Source organism: the organism of the source record quoted next, unplaced genomic scaffold (assembly GCF_019419815.1).
Source record: "Pyrus x bretschneideri cultivar Hongxiangsu unplaced genomic scaffold, Pyrus_bretschneideri_v1 Contig42, whole genome shotgun sequence".
Classification (NCBI taxonomy): Eukaryota; Viridiplantae; Streptophyta; class Magnoliopsida; order Rosales; family Rosaceae; genus Pyrus; species Pyrus x bretschneideri.
The window spans coordinates 3,394,696-3,417,975 of record NW_025999746.1 but is presented as its reverse complement, the minus strand read 5'-3'; the positions used below and the strand labels follow the sequence as shown (position 1 = coordinate 3,417,975).

General features: G+C 39.4%; 3 protein-coding genes across 3 annotated transcripts; 2 read left to right on the top strand and 1 right to left on the bottom strand.

Annotated features, from left to right (window-relative positions):
- Positions 1 to 944: 944 nt before the first annotated feature.
- LOC125469415 (APETALA2-like protein 3) lies at positions 945 to 2,485 on the top strand. Its single transcript, XM_048566744.1, has one exon. The coding sequence runs from the start codon at positions 1,339 to 1,341 to the stop codon at positions 2,203 to 2,205; it is 867 nt and encodes a 288-aa protein (XP_048422701.1). The 5' UTR covers positions 945 to 1,338; the 3' UTR covers positions 2,206 to 2,485.
- An 11,111-nt stretch (positions 2,486 to 13,596) lies between these two features.
- On the top strand, positions 13,597 to 15,606 carry LOC103962672 (WAT1-related protein At3g30340-like). Its single transcript, XM_009375422.3, has 6 exons — positions 13,597 to 13,936; positions 14,046 to 14,108; positions 14,192 to 14,308; positions 14,403 to 14,817; positions 15,044 to 15,195; positions 15,294 to 15,606. Exons 1-6 carry the CDS (start codon positions 13,746 to 13,748, stop codon positions 15,460 to 15,462), a joined length of 1,107 nt encoding a protein of 368 aa, XP_009373697.2. The 5' UTR covers positions 13,597 to 13,745; the 3' UTR covers positions 15,463 to 15,606.
- Positions 15,607 to 16,863: 1,257 nt separating this feature from the next.
- On the bottom strand, positions 16,864 to 17,695 carry LOC103962673. Its single transcript, XM_009375423.3, has one exon. It carries the CDS (start codon positions 17,659 to 17,661, stop codon positions 17,089 to 17,091), a length of 573 nt encoding a protein of 190 aa, XP_009373698.2. The 5' UTR covers positions 17,662 to 17,695; the 3' UTR covers positions 16,864 to 17,088.
- Between the last annotated feature and the right edge of the window lie 5,585 nt (positions 17,696 to 23,280).

Sequence of the window (23,280 nt, the reverse complement as noted above, 5' to 3'; positions counted from 1 at the left end):
TTTCTTGATTGAATTCATTTACTTTTGTTTCCATAAATATTGCCACATATTGTCACATGCTACCATCAAATTAAAAATAAAAATAAGAAAAGTAAAAAAATAAAATTCCTATCTTGACAAATTCATTCATTGAAAATGAAACCTACAATGAAACTCATTTATCTTTACTAGTGTTATAAATAGACAAAAGTTACAGAGATAACTTTTGCTAGTGACAGGAGCGAAACGTGCCTAAAATATCACATTGTAACTATAACACAAGTGGATGACAGATAAAAGAGGGACGGAGAGATATTGATGTTATTGATCTTTTCTTTTTGCACTGTGTTTTGATAGCACACGGAGCGCTCTATTTATAGAGTAACTCCAAACTAACATAATAATTACATCTTGAAAAGCACAACACACACTTGTTAAAAGTATCACACAAATACAATCATCATTCTTTTCCCAAGTCCATATTATTGTGTGGGCATTCATTAATCCACCAATGTTTACAACAACTAGGATAATTTCATATTTCTTATATTAGAGCTGGCCATAGCCAACAAAGCAAAACTTATTATGACAATGACACCATGACATTGTATGAGCAATCAAATACAATGAATTTCTAGTGTTATTAAATTTGGAGTAGTAAGACTAAATATCATTAGCGTCGCACTCAATCATAAAAAATACGAGTCGAAATTTCCCAAATACCCCTACTAAATTCTCTCCAGAGTGCTTTCCATTAGCTTTTGGTAAATTCGCAATCACCCTAATCGTAATCACCCTAATTATTAAGACATTCAAAATATACTATTCGTACTAGTAGTGGATCGTCTCGATGATTAGAATATTTCTTTGCAACTGTTGTCTTTGTGTTTAAGTTCAAATCCCGACTAGTGAAAAACATAAACATGTTACAATTTAAACGGTAAATTCAATGATTTCAACATTTTCAACATTTTTTACAGCGTTTAAACCAAACAAACAATTATCGAAAATTACAGCGCCGGGTTACAAAATCGAAGTGTTACCGTCTGGTATTCTGGGTATTTCCCGCCCTTTCATCCTCTCTTCGGACCGACATATCGTATGCAATGATGCAACCAAAATGACAATAAAAATGGTAGAAAAATTATTGCTGACCATTTCTCCAGTCATTTCAATCCTCCGTCGTTAAAAACAATTGAAGCCTGCAGGACTGGGACGGCGACGTTTTTGTCACCTTGTTATCTGTCGGCTTCTTCGACTCCCGGATTCTTCAGCTTACCCATGATTATAAATCCACGAGCAATCCGTTCTCGGACGGTTTCAATCAGAGACTGAAGAAAAACGACGACGGTTTTATAAATGGCTTTGCGGGAACAAAACGACGGCGTTCGGGGGAGGAAGAAGAAGTCGACGAGAGGCCACCACCGGTTCGTGGGAGTCCGGCAGAGGCCGTCCGGGAGATGGGTCGCGGAGATCAAGGACTCTCTACAGAAAGTGAGGCTCTGGCTCGGGACATTCGACACTGCAGAGGATGCCGCTCGGGCATATGATGATGCTGCTCGAGCGCTCCGCGGTGCCAACGCCCGAACCAATTTTGAGCTGCCACAGAGTGCTGGGGCCGGGGGCGTGGAGGAAATTGTGGAGCCGTTCTCGTTTGAGGCGGTGTGTGGGAATGTGGTGGAAGCTGATGGGTTGCTGGGTGCACTTAGAGCTAAGTTGCAGGATGGTAAGGGGATAACTGGCGTACTCCCACAACCACCACAGGGAACTAGTGGGACGAAACCGGAGTCAGTTAGTCTACGTGGTGCGGCGGCGGGATTCGTGAACCCGCACAAGGAGGACCCAATTGTGTTAGAAAATCAGTGGCAGCATCAGGTTCACCCTTGTCCAAAACCATCAAACCCAAACATGGTGTGGACCAATGAGAGTCAAGCAGCATATGAGCAAGTGCCTAATTGGTCCACGTGGTCGAATAACAACATGCCGTATGTACCAGAACAATGCGTTATGGAGCCTCCGTTGCCTATTGCAAGCATTGGCGATGCTAAAGTGATGGCGGCGGGTACGCAGCATCTGTCACAGATTGATGGTAATGGTGGTAGTGGTGGTGGTGGTGGTGCTTGGTGTTCAGATCAGCAGCAGTTTTTGCACTGTGACAGTAGCAATTGGGGAGGAGCTAATGGCAGTTGGGATCCTCTTTTTTATGCCTCATCTGTGCTGGGGTGATGAGATCATATCCATATAATCAATGCAATTCTTTGCGTTTTACCATTTTTAACCTACAAGCTAGTCTTTGCAGGCAAATCAATTCTTTCAAGTATGTGCCCCCAATAAAATTATGTACCCTACTAGGTTATAGGCATTTCCGACCGTCATTCATAGTTTATTCAGTGAAAGAACTACTCTTAATACATAGCCATACCAAAATTTCACTTATCGTTTGTGTGTAGCAGTAATATATGATCATATTAAAGAAGATGTAATCGATTGATATTTGTACATTCCCATGATATTTGACATGTAGTAATCGGATTCTAGCAAGTTATTTTCATTCCCATGATATTTGTAGTTGTCAAACTCAATTACCAACATGAAAGAAAGTGTACTGAAAGAACAGAACTGCAAATTTACCATTTGGTCACATTTTCAAACTTGTTACATCAATTTCAGCAAACAAGAAACACCTAAGTAATGCTACTTGTAGGAGGCATCATAACGCAATGCTTCCTTCTTCAAATGCAGTCCTCGTCTGCTTGTTTTGCCTGCGCGCCTGTGACAACGAAAAACAAGAAGTGACCTGCAAAACAAAAAGATTGTAGTAAAATATGAGCACAGAATTCGTTTTAGATCGTGCTGGAAAAAACGAATAGAGATTAACTGTTCATTAGAAATATCATCCTCATCTTTTGGTCATTTTCGCATTAAGTCAGCCACCCCCTTTTACCTGGAAGAAAAAGAACAAAGTGAATGCCAGATACTGAAACATCTTCTTGTCCTTGATGTGAGGTTTAACACACTAAACTAGCACTCAACAGAATTAACACACGAAACTAGATTTGATCAACGGCAAGATAATGAGAAGGGCGGGATCAAAACCCTATCAAAGCAAGGTTATGGGCACGACTTTAACTACTCAAAAGTATAAGGCCTCCAAGAATCCTAAGAGCGGTGAAATAAAAAACCTTCAACAATTTAAAGAAAAGATAGATACAGCTGTATGTATGTAACAGTAGCATAAGCTTTTGTGAAAAGTGATTTGTAGACCCACCAGAGGAAGTGGTAGTTTGTTCAGCGGTAGTAGTTCCTGTTTGTGATATTGGAGACATGCAACCATATGAGGCAGGTTTACATGTCGAAGATGTTGAAGCTGGAAATGCAAACAGAGCGGTGATGAAAATTTTCCAGATGATGAAGGTGCAGAAATTAGGACTCTAAATGCCCACTTTTGTAAATATAAAGAGAGCAATACACAGTAAATAATCAAACTTTGCAGCTAAAACCACAAACTCTTATTCTCCAAAATGCTGGTCCATTTCTATAACGCTCCGCGTTTAAAACAGATTTAGAAATAGAAGACTGTCCATTAGCTGTTAAAAAAAATTCAATGAATTAAATTATTATCCACATCAAACAGGCGAACGCACAAATATTGAGGGACTCTCCCAGCTCCTACAGGTACACATACAGAGAGGGAGAGAGGCTGAGAACAAGGAGGAATAAACTGGAGTTCGAATTCATAGCTTTGCCGCGGAAGTGAGTCAAGCGACTGAGTTGGAATTTAGGTGTATACTTTCCATGTTTCGGATTATATCATATTTTTATTTAAATTTATTATGAACTAATTTTCTTTTACTAGGGTTAAGATGTAGCCTACCTATAGATACTCGAAGTTTATAATTATATTAATTTCTTACTATAATTCCATATTGGGTGTTCGTTACTGTTTTTAATGCTTGCAACAATTAATTGGCCACTAATAATTTGATTAGAAAAATTAGGTTGAGATCAAAATGAGATATCTAATATATAGTTTCTAGTAACGAATACCATGTCTTGAATGAGTGGGAATGGACTAACATTGACTTATGCAATTTTTTTTGTGGAATTTTGAAAATGCATAATGGGTTTTTGGTTTCTAAATTCATTGCTTGGAAAAAGAATGAGTTGTTAGTCAGGAATACTTTTGGTTAAGCCTGAAAAGGGATATCAAATAAATAAGGGAAAATCAACTGTCAACATGGGTGTTGGAACAAATTTTGTGCAAGTTGTACTTCTAGTCAGAGTGGACAATTTTAGAAGTCGGAGTGAGTCTGCCAGAACAAAGACAAGCAAAGGATCGTGAAACAAGGAATAGGTGGCGTAGGTTCTTCGACGATCAAAGTCAGTATTAGATAGAGAAGATGAGCAAAATGCTCTAAGTGGAGAAAAAGTGACTAACCCTTTGTGAGGAATCGATGCGCCTATTTATAGGCGTCCAAAGTCTATCTCATGTGCATTCTACTACTATGCTGGCTATCTAAAAAGTCAGAGCATTTAGAGTTAGAAGCATGGCTTTGTGCAATCAAGAGTATGGGCAACATAGTTTGAATGCCACAGTTTGACAAGTCAGTCAAAGGCATGGCTCAGAGCAGTCAGAAGTATGTACAACATGAATTTCAATGCACAGTCAGGCCAGTCAATCAAATGAGTGGTTCATAATAGTTATACCATGTGCAATATAGGTACAATACGACCTGAATGGAAAGTGGTTGAAGATGATGTGGAGAACCTGCACGTATGCACTCAGACCCTATGGGGTGGTAGACCACAACTTCCATGAGGACTCCACATATGCAATCTGGTCAGACTCTATGGGGTTGTGAACCACATACGCCTGTTAGGACTCTTCATGGTGCACCCCGGTCATGTTAGTCGGGCCTGGCAAGTGAGCCATTGTTCTAGAGATGTGAGAAATATGGTCCCACAAATGCCCCTAACTATGCCTTCTATGCAACAGACTGCTTTGGAGGGCATAGTTACACATGACCATACTCTACCTCGATCGGAGTGACATCCAGGTTGTTGAGTTAGAGAGGAATTCCTTCCTCATTCCGATGGCTTGGAGATATCTTGGTCAGATGAGGTCTTGTCCAGATTTCCCTGGAGAATGTTGAAAAAGGTTCACTCAACCCTGAAATATCAGGCAAGGAGTGCAAATCACTTGGTGATTCGAGGAGCATGCTTGCCCCTTGGAGGCATCTTGAGATATTCAATGGATCATTTTAAGGATGTTATTTTGTCCGGAATACCATGATGAACGATGAAAAACTTTCACTTTGCCCTGAAATATCAAGCACGAAGTGTGTCATTCGGGGAGGTTATCCTATCTAGGATACCCTGAAAAAATTTCACTTCGCCCTAAATATCAAGCGTGGGGTGAGTCATTTCAATGACATTATGTCTTGAATACACTGGTGAGAATTTCACACTATCCACTACGCCTTAAAATGTCATGCCTGGAGTGGGTTATGCTGGGGATGTTATCCTGTTCGGAATACCTTGCTTTCCTCTTTTGCATGTTAGTTTCACTTGGACCAATGGTGCCCTGGACTTGAATTGCTTAAACATCCTTAGAAGTCAAGTTACTTGTTATGGATGCAAAGTTCTTCCTCCTTGTTCTTAGACAAAATTGCACCTACAAAACAAATAACTTCTTAGGTTAAGGCCAATAGCCTTACGCACCCATGATGAATTGGGGGGGCGGGTGCTTTGGCTAAAAAAACTCCAATGCCAAAGTTAGAATTTTCAGAGAAAAGTGTTTGGAGAATTTTAAGTATTTAGCAAGAGTGTAGACCTAGGTTTTTAGAGAAAATGGGGTAGTATATATAGGGTATGGGGGAGAAGGTGGCCGGTCCTTTGTGGTGTTTTTGAGTGTATGTTGTAGTTAATTGGTAGTTTAATTAGCCATTAATAGATTAATTAGGTAATAAATCTATTAATTAGCTAATTGACATAATTTAAAAGGAATGTTTTGGGGGTTACCTTGTGGAGAAGATGGATGAAATAGGTTTTGAATAAATACTTATTTTGGGCACTTTTGACTTGATTATGGGATGATTGTCTACTGCTCGCGTGTGGGAATTTTGGTGCTCCTCATGGGAATTTTGTCCTTTCTACCCAAAAATCCACGTGTTGTCTCTTGATTATTTTTGGCTCAACAAATGCCCCCACATCTGCTGGGCTACTTACTGGAAAAGACAACAAGTGTAGAGATCTCCAACTTTGATGTAGATTCTCTCTTGTAATTAGAATTAGATTCTTCTAGGAAAAGGAAATAAATTGCCTCCACAGCCTATTTAAGCCTACCTTAAGTAGGGGATTAAATCAACTTTGGAGAGCAATCATTTATCCATACAAGAAAGAGAGAAAGTTAAAGGATATTTGTTCCTTCTCCCCTAGCACTCTTCTTTGCTTGCCCGTGCAAAGAACCGTCTTTCGTTGATTTCTTTGTCTTCTTTGCGTCACACCAATGTAAGAAAAACTTAATTCTCCTTGTCTTCTTCTTGGAAGATGTTGCCATGGGGCAGTCGTCGGGGTGATACGGTACGTATATCAGCTGGCAGAGGCCAAAAGTCAGCTTGGTATGGGCCCATAAGTCGGCTTGGCAGGAGCCATTACTTGTGCTGCTCGACTTAATTGAAGCTAAGGATTGGCTCGGCATAGGCTGAGGAAGTGGCGTGGCATGGGCAACGGTTTGGGTTGCCACGTCTAGGTTGCTTGCCAAAAATGAGGAAACTACTTGGGTTTGATTTCTCAACTGTCGTAGATGGAGCAATCAAGGATGGAGCTGCCAAGATCGGTTGAAGATAAAGTGTCGGATGAACGAATTGTTAAGTGTAAAAGTGGCTGCTACTCCCTGACCATTTGTTGTAGAGTTGATCTTCAAGCATTTGATCTTTTGAGCTATGTGGCATTCTCGCACTGGAGAGCTTACCCAGATAGGTGTCGGGGAATTAGTTTACCCTCTCGCACTGGAAAGCAATTAGTTTACCCTCTCGCACTGGAGCGCAATTAGTTTATCCTCTCGCATTGGAGAGTAAACCCATATGGGTGTTGGGGAATTCGTTTACCCTCTCGCACTGGAGAGCAATTAGTTTATCATCTCGCACTAGATAGCAGAATCATATGGGTGTCGGGGAATTGGTTTACCCTCTCGCATTGGAGAACGATTAGTTTATCCTTTCGCACTGGAGAGCAAACCCATATGGGTATCGAGGAATTGGTTTACCCTCTCGCACTGAAGAGTAATTAGTTTATCATCTCGCATTAGATAGCATGGAAGTCATTGTCATGAGTGCAGTTGAGGAAAACTGGACTGCTGGGACAATCGAAATAATCCTTAGCCTGCGAGGTTATGTTTGGCGATCTGCTTGAGACTTTGAACTGCTTGTGGACCCTGCGTAAAGGTGTAAGCGCAATGAGTTGCTCCCAGAATTATTGTGCCATCATTATGTGTTTCATCGTGTGCCATTTTGAGGCTTGGTTGGCACAAGCCACAGAGCAAGATCGACATGACTAGAAGCTATGATGCAAGATTGGCACAGTTATGAGCCATGGTGATAGATCAATGGTTGCTGGAAGTCGTGGAGCAGGCATGCATAGCTGTGAAAGCAAAGCTGGGGCTAGCTTAGGCCAGGTTATGCGTAGCAGGAGGAATTGTCTAGAGTGTTCAGAACAAGGCCTGCCCCCGGTTATTGGTAGTTGGACTAGTGTATCCTTCTGGTACTCATCTGCCCCCGGCGTGCCATTAGGCTGAGCTGCTACATTTTTTGGAACATAAGTAAACTTTATATCCAGCAATCTATATGAGGTAGTCCCATCTGCTTGATCTTGTCATTGAAGGATGACTCGCTTATATTGGTCATGTGTCATCGGAGCGCCTTCTCAATAGCTTCATTGCGTGGGAAATTATGTAATCGCTAGGTCAGGAGCATTTCTACTTCTTCCTGAATTTGCCTTTATTGGGGTGGTAGAGCTTTCAGCTGCCCTCGGTTGTGACCTACTGGTCTAGGCTACTTTTCCATATGTTCGGCTTGTCTATGCCGCGGCTACAGTAGGTATTGTATATCTCTAGCAGGCGAGCAGGTAATTCGCAGGCTGCTAGTTGAACTTTAGCCGAATTGAGTGACTGCTTCTCTCCGTCCGCTGTGCTGCCTACTATGATGTAAGGTGGATGATGCTTCTTGTAGACCTTGCTGTGAATGAACACTTCGCCTGGAAAGTTGCTCATGTTGATTATCGGAGTGTAGCCCCAACCGTGAGTGCATGTTTGTCTGTGGGCCTAACTGAGAGTGTACGTTCCTTTACGCTCTAAGACGGGAGTATACGCTATCTCGGGGGTCCAGTTAGGAGGGTACTTCGTTAGAACGCTCGATTCGTGACTGGTCAAGTGGCTACTTATCGGGACGCTGATGGAGAGGTTCGTCTACCCTTGTCCTTCTTCGGGATACCTTTGGGCCACGTTGATCTCGGTGCATTGCAAAAGTTGATTCACCAAGGTTGTCTGTTGTGCAAGGGCCCTCGTCAACTTTATGACCTGTCGAGACAAGTGTTGTTCGCTATTTGGATTGGAAGAGCTTGGAAGGAATATGCCTCATTGAGCAAAGGAAAGTGTGGTAGGCTTCAGGCATGAGATTTGAATTGGGAAATGTTAAATCCACGGAGAAACGTGATGAAAATGCCCCCAGCTCGATGGTTGGTCCGGATGGTTGAGATAGTCTTAGGCCAATTTGGGCTGCTTAGAATGCCGCGGAAGCAGGCTGGGCTATAAGAGTGGGCTGCTTGGCGAGAGCATGTTGGGCCATGGGAGTGGGCTGGGTCGCGAGAGCAGGCTAGGCCGCCAAAGTGGGCTGCTTGGCGGGAGCAGGCTAGGCCACTGAAATAGGCTACTCGGCGTATGATGCACGTGGGTGCGAGGCTTGGGCTCAACTTAGCAACGCTTTGGGCTCGCATTGGGCATGGAGTGACATGACTTGGGTCGTGGCCTTAGTGTTATGAGATGCCTTGGATGGCACGGCTCAGGGCGTGGTAGTGACAGCATGGACCTTGCTGCGGGTGGCTACCGTGGTAGCCACCGTGGTGGTTCCCGTGGTAGAAACTCGTGGTGGTGGTGCCGCTCCACCTATTGTCACATTTAGCCTCGTGGATTGCCGGGGTCCCATCTCTTGAATGTTGAAATTTTCATTTGTTGAAATTTCTAAATTTCAAGCCATTGTACTTCTCTTTGACGTTTTATCAAAGAATTTTTGCAAATAAAAAATTCTAATAATAAGAACGTACAAAAAATCTACAAATGGACAAGAAAATAGAAAACCTTGGATGCGAGAGTCTTCTACGAGTGTGGGACTCAATTCTCAATGAAAGCACCAATTTGTGGATGCAAATTTCTTCCGCCTTGTTCTTAGACAAAATTGCACATACAAAACAAATAACTTCTTAGGTCAATGCCAATAGCCTCACGTGCCCACGATGAATTTGGGTGGGGGGGTGCTTTGGCCGAAGAACCTCCGATGCTAAAGTTAGAATTTTCAGAGAAAAATGTTTGGAGAATTTTGAGTATTTAGCAAGAGTGTAGACCTAGATTTTTTGAGAAAATGGGGTAGTATATATAGGGCATGGGGGGAGAAGGTGGCCAACCCTTTGCGGTGTTTTTGAGTGTATTTTGTAGTTAATTGTTAGTTTAATTAGCCATTAATAGATTAATTAGGTAATAAATCTATTAATTAGCTAATTAACATAATTTAAAAGGAATGTTTTGGGGGTCACCTTGTGGAGAAGATAGATGAAATAAGTTTTAAATAAATACCTATTTTGGGCACTGTTGACTTGATTGTGGGATGATTGTCCACCGCTCGCGCGTGGGAATTTTAATGCTTCTCAAGGGTAATTTTGTCCTTTCTGCTTAAAAATTCACATGTCGTCTCTTGATTATTTTTGGCTCTACACTTACGACTCTTGAAGGAATCTGTCCGCAGAACTCTGGTCAAGAGGCCCATTTAAGATCCCTTTTGGTAACCATCCTAAGTCGGAGCGATTTGTCGTTGCATGTCCAATCGACTTACTCATTATTGAATGGTCGTGGGAGTGGATAGGGACCCGGAATGCCATGCGAGACATTGTTCTAGAGAGGTGAAAAATACGGGTCCACAATGGGTAATAATTAGGATTACTATGCTATAATATTTGGATGAAATTGGTTAGGTGAAGTCGGATGCTTTATCGTTTAATTGTTTAAATTTCTCCAGGGTTGGTTTTTTTTATTTTTTATGATTAATGGTTTTTATTCATTATTTTTAAGTTATTTAAATCATCATTTTAATTTATGTAAAACTTAATTTTCACTTGAAGTTAATCATGATATCATTGTTCTAAAATGTCAGCTTAACTCGGCTAGACTCGTCTAGGCACCTCACCTAGGTCGCGATTCTCACTTAGACAAAAAATAGAGAACTTTCATTGACATTTTATTTTTCTTATAAATTGTGAAAAAAATTGAATACTTAGATGAACACTTAGTATTTGCTTGTTCTCCATGTTTTCAATATATTCTAATACTTTATAATTTATGTGTCATTTTATTTTGCATTATGCATCCAATACAATATGTATATAATAAATTTAATTAAAATTTAAAAAAAAACCCTCCAAACCTATTTTCGCCATCCTACTAGTGTTTAACGCCTTTTAGAACCTTACAGGATAGTAAATTTAGATTAATATGATCCTTGTTGGAATGATATTCAAATATTAACATATTTGAACATATTATTGTTTTAACTTTTTAAACATATTATTGTTCCTTAGTTGGAATTTTGGCAGAATGATCCGCTTTGATTATGTTCTTAGAGTTTAGGAATATTTAAAATGTTAAAATTTATTTCATATTTGGATTATGGAAAAGGATCTAGCAAGGATTCTTTTCTTGGGGATCCTAAAAATCTTGTGATCGTGATAGTTTATTGTACATCGTGCGGTCAGAAATCATTTCAAAATTTAAAATTTAAAATTAAATATAAATAGTATTTAACGAAAACTAATAGTACGATGTATGATAAATGGTCACGATCACAAAATTCTTAAAATCATTTTCCTTGAATTATAATTGTTTTCTAGGTGAAGGAGAAGTGATCGTTTGTGTTTAGGACTTGGTATCCATTTATGTAAAAGTCATGCTATTATGTTGAACATCTTTCTTTAATTATTGTAATTCTAGGGTTTATCGTTTGATAATCTCTTTCATCCTTGTTGCTTTCGCGGGGGCATATCGGCAGATATTTTCTTCCTCGGGTTGGTAGATATCCACTAATTGATTGAAAAAGTTGAGATGATGGGAAAGGAAAATGAATCTCCCCGGATATTTTTTTTACGAAGATTCTAGAAATTTTGTAATCGTGATTGTTCATTGTATATCGTATGATCGAAAATTATTTTAAAATTTAAAATTAAAAATTAAATATAAATAGTATCTACCGAAAATTAACCACACGATATATGATAAACAGTTACGATCATATGATCCCTAGAATCTCCAAAAAAAGGATAGGCGAGGATCCTTTTCCAATGGGATATAGAGACATGACTCCGCTCAACAAAAACAACCGACTAATCTGTGTACTAATAATTTGACAGATCACTACTCAAAGTTAAAACCTTTATATATGCAATGCATGAGACAAATTAAAGGCTAAGTGGAAAATGATTAACTGCAACTGAAGAAAAAGGTTGTATATATGGACATGCAAATTTGGGTCCCCAACAAAGAGTGGCCATGGTAATCCCACAAAAGTAACTGTTTGATGGTCCTGGTCACTGCCAGAAAATAGCTAATTTGACGTATAGATTTTTTATTGTTATCCTAGCTGTAACAAAGGGGCACGTCCATTTTGCACACTTTTGCTTTTTTATCTCGGGAAAGAGATCCTCTTTTAAGGGATCAGAATAGATGAGTTTTTAAATGAAATTTGAAAGATTTGGATTACTTGATTCGGTGATTTTGGTGAAAGAGATCCAGAAATGATCTATTTGCTTTATCACGGTTGTATCTCTTTGATCCAGTTAATTTAATGGTAAAAAATAGTTAAAAACATTTGATGAGAAAAATGTGCGTGAAAATCACTTCCTACTACAAAATTGAAGAAAAAGGAGAGGAGCCTCAAATAGAAAAAAAAACTAAGCTAAGTTTAAAGATACTGACTACACATGGTGATTAAGTGATTCAATAATGTTAGCCTAATCATTGATGACATTGCTTTTCATTCATGCCTATATATAATTGTGAAAAATGAACAAAAAGCTTGAGTTTTGATCATTATCTCCCTCTATGAAAGTATTGCACTTTAATTCCATAGCCTTTGGCCTTTTCAGCTATCAGCTACAGTGCCATCGATTTTTTAAGTGCTCAGTTGGTGTAGTTATTTAGTTAGAAATTCAGTGTGAATGATGTTCTTTGTTAGAGGTTGGATTTCGTATCAATAATAATGATATTTGACAGGTTTTGTTATTGACATGTTATATGTTAATATTATCAAGTCACAGTATGCCCTTTAACGAGGAATACATGTCGTGTTCAAAAATCAAATTAAGTAAATTGAGAATAATCTCATATTTTTAAACATTATGTTTCTTTTTGCTTTTTAAGTTTTAGGGTGGAAACATTTTATAATGGCTGTAACGTATATATAATATGTAATACATTTTGTTATTATCATTTTATCTGTCAATATTATCGACGCTACCACAAACAACGGACATTATGTCTAGAAAAGAAATGATTAGTGGCACTTTATGGGAAAGACGTCATTTATACCTCCGTCTAATCTAACCCTACCTTACCTCGCTCACCTCACCCGGGTTAGTTGTCAACATAGTTTAATTGATCACAATCCCTTGTTTTAAACATTACGTTTCTTTAAATTTCCTAGTGGGAAGATTTGACATGTTGTTCTAAAAAAATGTGTTGATGATATACGGCCGCTGTTCATTCTGGTTCGACGAAGTATTAGATGCCAATGCCAAGCACAGGAGGAGTTATAAGAGTATTTATTTCCAGCACCACCACTAAAAATAGATGCCCATGTTGAGCTATATATTTAGTAAAACTGTTGACTTACATGTTCTAAAAAAATGGGTTGATGATATACGGCCGCTGTTCGTTCTGGTTCGACGAAGTATTAGATGCCAATGTCAAGCACAGGAGGAGGTATAAGAGTATTTATTTCCAGCACCACCACTAAAAATAGATGCCCATGTTGAGCTATATATTTAGTAAAACTGTTGACTTAAAGAAGATTCCCTGATGGAAATAACATAACCTAACAGAGTAAAAACAATTGCAAATGGGAAACCCCATGGCCTATGAAGACTCTACAACTTCTAGGATAGGGTTGTATGAGAGAGAGATCGTGAATTCGATGCCCGAAGAACTGTATGAAACGATTCCCCGGTTAATCTGTACGCATTGGAAAGTATTAGTCAATGAAAAAAGGGAAGTAAAAAAATAAAGGAAATCAAAGATTAAATTATGTCAAAGTTGGTTGCTTAAAGCAGTGATGTGATTTGGAGAATTTTAATCTTGCTTTGTGCCCACTTATTCTGAAGCCTGTCTATTTATCTCAACAGACTGGTCTGCCCTCTGGTGTGTTTCTAAGCATAAGAACCATTGGTGAAAAACTCAGAGTTATTGAGAGGCCTAGCTAGCTCAGCCCTGCCTCCTAGTGTGACTCTCGGAAATGGCGGACGCGAAGGGGTTTGATGAATGGAAACCTTTTATTGTCATGATTGCAATCGATTTCTCATTTGCTATAGTGAATATTCTGCTCAAGAAAGTGCTTGATGAGGGAATGAACCATTTGGTTCTTATCACGTACCGGTTGACAATTTCTACGATCTTCTTAGCTCCAATTAGCTACTTTGGGGAAAGGTAGGCAAGCATATATCATCCCTCGCTTTTGTTTTTTTTTTTTTTATGGAAATTCATTTTGATATTTCTCTTCCTTAACTTGGTGAAGAATTTTCTGGTTTGCTTGCAGGAATACTAGACCGAAGCTCACACTTCGCATCGCATGTTTTCTCTTCTTAAGTGCAATTCTTGGGTTGGTAAACTCAAAACAGACTTTACGAATCTTCCATTTTTTCATGTGCCCAAAATATTGTTACATTTTTTATGTTGTTGCAGGACGTCCCTAACACAATACTTCTTTCTCCTCGGAATCCAATATACATCTGCGACTTTTGCCTGTGCCTTCGTCAACATGGTGCCTGTGATCACTTTCATAGTGGCGTTACCATTCGGGTACGAAAAAGTCACAAATACCTCATTTTCATTTACATGTTTTGTGAATCTTGTTTACGAGCTGTTGTATGAAATCAAGCGTTTAATCCTGCAGGTTAGAGACGGTGAACTTAAAATGCAACAGCGGGAGAGCGAAAGTATTCGGTGCAGTGGTGTGCATTGGTGGTGCTTTGATACTAACTCTTTTCAAAGGAGTTCCTCTATTTGATTACTCAAAATCCACAACTAGTACTCAAGCCAAAGACCATGGCATCCACCTGAGCTCAACGCGAAGCCATGAGCGGTGGACGGTTGGTTCAATAGCTTTGGTTGGCGGAACCCTATTGTGGTCTTCATGGTTTCTTGTTCAAACAAACATTAGCAAGATGTATCCTTGCCAGTATTCTAGCACAACAATAATGAATTTCTTTGGTGCCATTCAGTCTGCAATCTTAGGTGTGTGCACAGGAAGGAACCTTTCCATGTGGGTTCTGAGGGGAAGGACACAAGTCATAACTGTCCTGTTTTCTGTAAGTATTACCCTTCTTCTAATTAAAAGTACAGAAAAATAAATAAGGGGTTTTGGTATCTTTGTTCCAAAAGCTATACAACTTCGCGAATCTAGGTTATGCCAGTTGGCCAATGCAATATACCCGTTTCCAGGAAATTGGAGTAGCTTAGAATATCTCTTTGTCCAAAAGAAAAAATGTTACATGCTTTAGCTCTATGCCTTACTATTGGTGCATATATGCACAGGGAATGATAGCGTCGGGCTTAGGTTTCGTGGGGATGTCATGGTGTGTGAGGAAACGGGGACCAGTGTTTACTGCAGCATTTAGCCCGCTAGTGCAGATAATGGCGGCCATAATTAGTATCCCCATCTTCCATGAACGACTCCACCTCGGAAGGTGAACTTTCCTATCTATTTTACAGTTGGCAATACCTATATATGATTACAACTTGTGGTACTAACTTTCCCTATTTGTGTTGAATTGACACTGAGCAGCTTGTTAGGATCTGTCATTGTAATCGCCGGCTTGTACATTCTTCTATGGGGTAAGAAAAAAGAGATGCAGAAATGTGCGACAAAACTAGTCCAGGAGTCTGAAGCAATCAAGGAGCAGGAATCACATTTACCCGCCATCACAGTCTCCGTTGATTCGCGGCGTCCTTGAAGCCGAACTGCATATGCTTTCAAGTTCACAAGCGTTCATTTGTTTTCTTCTCCCAATTGATTGTTATGGTCTTCTAGCAGGATTCTAAAGAAAAGTCAGCTAGCATAACCGGAATAAAAGTAGATTAAACTTTTCACCTCTTTATCTGATGATTGCAAATTTCCTCTATGGTTCCTTGTGAGACTTCTGGTAATGAAATATGTTGGACATAGTTGAAGAACTTACCAGTTTAATAGCTGAGATCTTTACCATTTGATGTTGTTGTTTCTGGTGTGGAAAATTGACAAATTAGACGATGAGGTGTCATCATCATAATCGCATACTTAAAATGATCAAAATTATGCGTAATTCTTGTTAAGATAAGAAAGACGTACCAACTCTGATACTACCTTAAAATATTCAATATATATTCTAAGAACTCAATCTCAACTCAAATATGTAACATTGTGTTTGTTTTACGGTAAACTTTCAAAATCTATGTATCTTTGAACTTGGATAAATAACAAATTATTTTAATTTAAATTTGGATGAGAGACTTTAAAGCATCAAGAAATTTTACACTTAATTGTTTAAAATTCCGTACAAAAACACTATATTTTTAATTTTTGTGGTACACTCCTAACAAATTTGGCCTATTACTCCATGAAACTTTTAACACACACCATTTAAAAGTGTGATTTGCAGGAATCTAGCTTCTAGCATTTGAAATTGCTTGATGATAACAAAGAGTATCATGCATGGTCATTAGAGGCAACACAAAAGAACATTATTTAGCTTCTTGCATGTATGGAGTCATTTATTTCATCTTGCAAACATCATAACTTTTTCATTTCTTTACAAAAATGATACTTTTACCATATATTTGTACCATCTCTATAGAGATGAGACCCACATGTATTGGTTACCTCTATTAGAAAAATAATATAAATATGTGGTAAGTATGACATTACTCATTTCTTTATCATCTAAGGGCCATGTCTAAAGTCATCCATATGAATCAAGTAAGTTGATAGTTAATTATGATGATATGTTACTAAAATAGTATCAAAATTAAATAATTTTTTTATAGAAATGATTTTAAGATGATGATTATAAAGATATTTGACGGTTTTGTTACTATTTTTGTATGGTGAAATGATGACATGTGATCATGCACGGAAAAATGATTTCTTACTTGTAAGAAAACAAATATTATTCACTTCCAAAATAGGCTTTTGAGGTGACAATTATGAACAAAATTTAGGAATGATGGACCTGATGGTCACTCTCTCGTTACGTGATCTAATATGAGTAAATGATAAATAATATTTTATAACACTACGTAGAGATGTGACAGTTTTACCAAAAACATTCCTCGAAAACTGCATAATGATAAGAAACTAGCGTTGTGCCAACTACATATACAGAATCAACAAATAAATACCACAAAGAAAATTACAAAGAAAATTAAAACTCATGATTTTTGCATTCTTTAGTCCAGAGATAAGGTCCAGAGAATAAAGACATAAATTGGGAAGTGAAACTAACTGATCATAACTTAACAAACCAGAAAGCCATACAAAGGCTTCTTATTCATTAGTAATTAATTAAGCCACTCCATAAAAATAAAGAAACATAATAAGCTCATCAGTCCGTATCATGATGCTGGTCGCTATGTAAGCTCTCCCTCTCCTTCTCCTTCTCCTTCTTCTTCCCCTTCCATCCCTGCTTCTCCGGCTTCCCATGATGCCCGCCATGCGGCTCCACAACATCTATGATGTCCATGCAAACGCCGGGGTCATTCGTGGTGTAGCTGCCGCCCATCATGAGGGAGTTGTTCACGGCCTGGAAGTTGCTGTTCACGTAAGTGCTCAGCCCATCAGCCTCTCCCAAAGCCGGACCACCACCATGAAGCCCTGCAAGTTTGTTAACGTTCTCATTATCCAGCTCACCCCTCAATGTAGCTCCGGTGTTGGATCCTGCAAGGGTGATGATCCTGACACCGTCTTCGTCCTCGTCCTCGTGGTGGATGGAGCCAGACTTTTGGATGTCCGTGACTCGGTTGGTGATGGCGGAGACCATGTCTCGGATTTCTTTGTCCAGTTGCTTGTTGTGCCTGCTGCCTCCGTGATCGGCTGAGAAGTGGCTGCTGGGTTTGATTGACTCGTTTGTCATTGTTGCTGGGTTTGTGAGCTTGATTTGTAGGTGAGGTTTTGCCATTTGGGGTGAGGATTGAGGTGGATATATAGAGAGGAGTACTTGTGATTTGGGTTGGAAATTTGGAATATAGGAATGGCTTACTTTGCAATGCAAGGATATTAATCATTTCATATGACAACAACAACAGGAAGGGGAGGGGATTACTTGGCATTTGGTTCATTCTACTCCTAGACTTTATGCTTTTGTGATTCTTACTGATCACACTCTAGATTTGTGAAGTTTAAAACGGAAAGAAATTGAAAACAACATACCGTTACGAATAATATGAAATGATCGACAAATGTCAAATCCTAGAGCATATAAAATTTAAAGGAATAAAATTTCTTGAACTTTATTGGTAATATATGGTAAGATAAAAGGCGACTACAAAGTTGTTCGGTATTTGTAAAAGAGTGTATTTTTGTTCATCATCATTTAGTATGGTGTATATTCACCACTCTATTTATCATCGTTAGATAAGTTTAAATTTTGAGATTTGTGCTTATCCACTATACGAATCTTGAAATTCAAACTCATCTAACGGTGATAAATAGGATGGTGAGCATACATCATACTAAATAATGGTGAGCAAAAATGCTCCCATTCTTTTATGTAAAACTGTTACAACAACATAAAATGACCAAAATAGGTATTTTGGTAGATGAAATATTATCATGTTTATCTTTATTTTATTTTTTTATTTTTTTATTTTTTATAATCTTTGTCTTCTCCATCTTCACTTAACGATCAAATAATTTAATAGAAGTTGATAAAAAAAAAATGGTGATCAATAACATAAAACAGCTAATAATTAGTTAACTATCTACTTATCAATGTTAAACAAGTGGGTAGTACCTTGATCCTAAAGCTCTCCGCTATTAAGAAAAATGAGGATTGGTGGATATTGAACCTACACTAAAATACATATATAAACATAATTATTTTCCACCACTGTGGTGAAATGTCATCTACTCCAAAACTCTCCTCTTCAAACCCTCATTTCTTCGTTGCCTCCGCTCTCTACTTCGATCATCCTTGTCACTGCTTCTCAACCTGTAATTTGTGACTTCTACGATCAAAGCTTCGTCATCATCGAAGCTCCTTTACACTTGTCACCGCCATACTCACCTTCACTTTTTCTCTCTACCCACCCCTCTCTCTCTAAACCCAGCCCAAAACCCACGACCACTAAAACCCTATTCCCCAAACCAAATAGCCCACCCCTCATTTCCTCTACCTTCCTTGCCGCCACCATGAACACCTAAAATTTAAGGGACCTATTTTTCTCGTCTGGTCATCTGATTTGTTCAACTCCTTCATGTTTGATGCGCATAAATGGACGATAGAGAGAGAAGGTAGAATTATCATATAGAAATTTTCATTAAAGACATTGTTCACCTGTATTTTGTGAAAAAGAAGCTGGTTTTTCATAGCAGCTCTGAACTGCTCTTGCTTTTTTGCTTTGAATGACTTTGATTGGAAAAAAAGCAAGTTTTTCCACCCATGCTTATAAAACAAGTTAAACAATCATGTACCAACACTAAATAAAATCCATAAATTTGTAGCTCAACACTAAACAAGAGATGGTGCAAACAAAAAACTAGTCAACTGTAGTATGTCATGCTTAACATTATTATAGGATTGAAAATTTTTGTTCTTCGTTGGTAGGCTTTACAGGAAAATAGTGCTTGAAGATATCATTAGGCCATCTCCAACCGCAGGCTGGCCAGATGACTTGTTTTAGCCCGCTTGCCCTTTAACATATTAATATTTTAATGAACAGTACATGGTCATATTTGCCTCCATCTCCAACCGAGGGCCAAAGGGCCATAGGGCTCGTTTTAACCTTGTCACAAAAAATCGTCTCCAACCAAGGGCCAAACATAATTTAATTTAATGTTGTATAATGGCTTAGGAAGTTATAGGAAAAAAATAGAATTTAAAAAAAATATGAAACAAATTTTATAAAATAGAAGTTATAGGAAAAAAAAATAGAATTTAAAAAAATATGAAACAAATTTTGTAAAATAAAATAGAAGTTATAGGAAGTTATAGAAAAAAAATAGAAGTTATAGGAAAAAAATTTTGCAAAAAAAAAAAAAAAAAAAAAAAAAATTGTAAAAAGAAAAGAAAATTAAAAAATAACGGCTAGCTGACGTCAGTTCGCCGTTGCATTGAAAATTTGGCCTAGCACTAACAGGAATATATTATATTACCGTTGGTTTTATCCGACAGGAATACTCAAATTTTTAGCCCAACTCAGGGCTGGCTAGCTGGCTGGATTGGGCCAGCCGGTTGGCCCTTTAGCCCTTTCAAATTCCATAGAGCCCACCCTCTGGCCTAGCCCTCAGTTGGAGACGGTTTTCGGGCTATTTTCAGCCCTCTGAACTCTTCAGTTAGAGATGACCTTAGTTCTTGTGTCAGTAAGGGCTACGTCTTTCAGATGGAGATGATAGTTCGTGCTTTTAGAAAATGATACAATATTGAAGGGGTAGATCCAATTATATCATGCATGTTTGCCTTAAGCTTATGGTATAAATTGATAGCTCAATGATCATTGTGGAGTAGAAAATAATCAAGAAAATTATGGAGGCGACACGTGTATTTTTGGGTGAAAAAGGACAATATTACCCTCGAGACACACGAGAGCTTTTGCGCGCAAGCAGCAGACAATCATGGCACAATCAAGGTCAAAAGTGATCAAAATAAGTATTTATTCAAAACCTATTTCATCCATCCTCATCAAATCCTCCCCACAAGGTAAATTTCAATTATTCATTCAAAATAGGATTAATTACCTAAATTAATTGATTAATTTTCTAATTAATTTCCTAATTGATTGCAAGATTTATTTTGACATAATATCTTGCAATTACACCCAAAAACCACCATACGTGGCCGGTTCCCATCTCTCCAAAAGGGGTCAGCCACACCCCTTTAAATATCACCTCATTTCTCCAAAAACCTAATTCCAACTCTCTTGCAAAATTTTCCAAATTTCTCTCAACACTTTTCCCTCAAATTCTAACTTTGGCATTGGAGGTTCTTCGACCAAAGCCCTCCAATCATCGTGGGCGTGTAAGACTCTTGGCCTTGATCTAAGGTGTTAATTGTTTTGTAGGTACATTTTTGTCTAAGAAGAAGAAGACGGAAGTTTGCATCCATAAATTGGTGCTTTCATTGAGAGTTTGATTCACACGCTCGAAGAAAATTCTCGCATTCAAAGTTTCTTATTTCTCGTTGATTTGTAGATTTTTCATACAATCTTATTCCTCAATTTTTTTATACACTAAAAGAAAAGTACAATGACTAGAAATTCGGAAACCATAACAAATGAAACTTTCTACGTTCAAGGATGCGGATCAAATAATGGAGGACGAGATGTAGCCCCACCTCGAAGATCCATGAGGTTTAATGCAATGGCAAGTGGAACACCTTTGCTACCACGAAGCACCACCACAATGGCAGTGGGGAGTAGGCCAGCTTCATGGTAGCCAGCCCACGGTGAGTAGGGAGTAATTGTGTTAACAGCTTAGAAGGTAGCCCACGCCACAACGCAGCTGAGCCAAGCCCGTCACGAGCCAGCCCAAGCCCCTGCCCCAATAACGCATGCACAAGCCATGCACGCCTCCACTTAGCACACGATCCAAAACAGACAATCCCAAGGCGAGTAAGCCTAAATTGTGCCTAAGGCTACCCAATGTCTCGCACCACATCGAACCACATGGGCCCGAGCCATGACCAAGCGCGAGACCAATGCGCACCCAAGCTGATCCTAAGCTTCGCACCCATGTGCGTTGCACATATTCTAGCCTACTCCGGTGGCCCAACCCACTTCCGTGGTGTCCTAAGTAGCTTAAACCGGTCAAAAACCTGTTCAATCGTCCCAACTCCACTACTCAAGGAGACACATTCCGTCCAAGCTTTTCCAACCCAAATGAAGAACAACACTTGTCCTAACAAATCATAAAGTTGACGAGCGCCCTCGCATAGTAAACGACCTTGGTGAATGAGCTCCTGCAGCGCATCGAGATGCAACTTGCCCTGGATGAGGTGTCCCAAATTAGGACAAGGGCAGATAAAGAACCTTTCCAGCAGTGTCCCAGTAAACAGCCATTCGACCAGCCACGAACCAAGCGTTCTGGCAGTGTACACTCTTGATTGGGCCCTCGAGATAGCGTATACTCTTGTCTTAATGCGCAGAGGAGCATGCACTCTCGATTAGGCCCATAGACGAGCGTACATTCAAGATTAGGACCACACTCTGATAATCAACATGAGCAACTTTCCAGGCAAAGTGTTCATTCGTGGCTAGGCCCGCAAGGAGTATCCTCCACCTCACATCGGAGTAGGTAGCATAATGGACGGAAATGAGTAATCATTCAATCTAGCTCAAGTTCAACTGGTAACCTGTGAGAAATTCACTCGCTTGCTACGAATGTACCACATGCACCGTAGTCGTGACATAGATGAGCTAAGCATATTAAAGAGAAGCCTAGACCAACAAGTCATGACTGAAGGCAGCCAGAAGCTTCGCTGCCTCACTAAAGGAAAATTAAAGAAGAAGTTGAGAGGCTCATGACTGAATGATTGCGCGATTTCCGGCCTAACGAAGCTACTAACGAGGTGCTTTAACGAGACTTGACCAACATAAGCAGGTCACATTTCATTGACAAGATTGAGCAGACAAGACTATCCCACATAAATTGTCGAATACAAAGATTACCTCTGTTCCGACAAAAGCAGCAGCTCAGCCTAATGGCACACCAAAGGGAAATGAGTACCATACGGACACACTAGCCCAACTACTAAGAACTGGGGGGCAAGTCTTATTCTCAACACTCTAGATGTTTCACAACCTAGCCCAAGCCAGCCCTAAGCAAGCCCTAGCTTTGCTTTCATAGCCGTGCATACCTGCTCCATCGTTCCTGGCAACCATTGATCTATCATTATAGCTCATAACTGTGCCAATCTTGCACCATGGCTCTTAGCCTTGCTGATCTTTCCCTGTGGCTCGTGCTGACCAAACCCATGACACTCAAAACTTCAAAGCATTCAATGATGGAGCAGAAGACAAGGCTTTATTAGCAGCCCCTTATTAGTGAAACACTTAGCGGTGAAGAAGTTTGCAATCTATTCAGAGTCTCAACTGATTACCAACCAAGCCTTAAAATGGCACACGACGAAACATCTAATGATGGTGTAATAATTCTGGGAGCATTTTACTGCGCTTACACCCTTACGCAGGTTCCACAAGCAATTCGCCAAATAAGACCTCACAGGCTAAGGATTATTTCAATTGTCTAGTAGTCCAGCTTTCCTCAGCTGCACTCACGACAACGACTTCCATGCTTTCTAGTGTGAAAAGGTAAACCAATTCCCTGACATCCATTTGGGTAAGTTCTTCAGTGCAAGAGGGTAAACCAATTCCTCGACACCCATATGGGTTTGTTCTCCAGTGCGAAAGGATAAACTAATTGCTCTCCAGTGCGAGAGGGTAAACGAATTCTCCGACACCCATTTGGGTCTGCTCTCCAGTGCGTGAGGATAAACTAATTCCTCTCCACTGCTGAAGGGTAAACCAATTCTCCGACACCCAAATGGGTCTACTTTCCAATGTAATAGGGTAAACTAATTCCC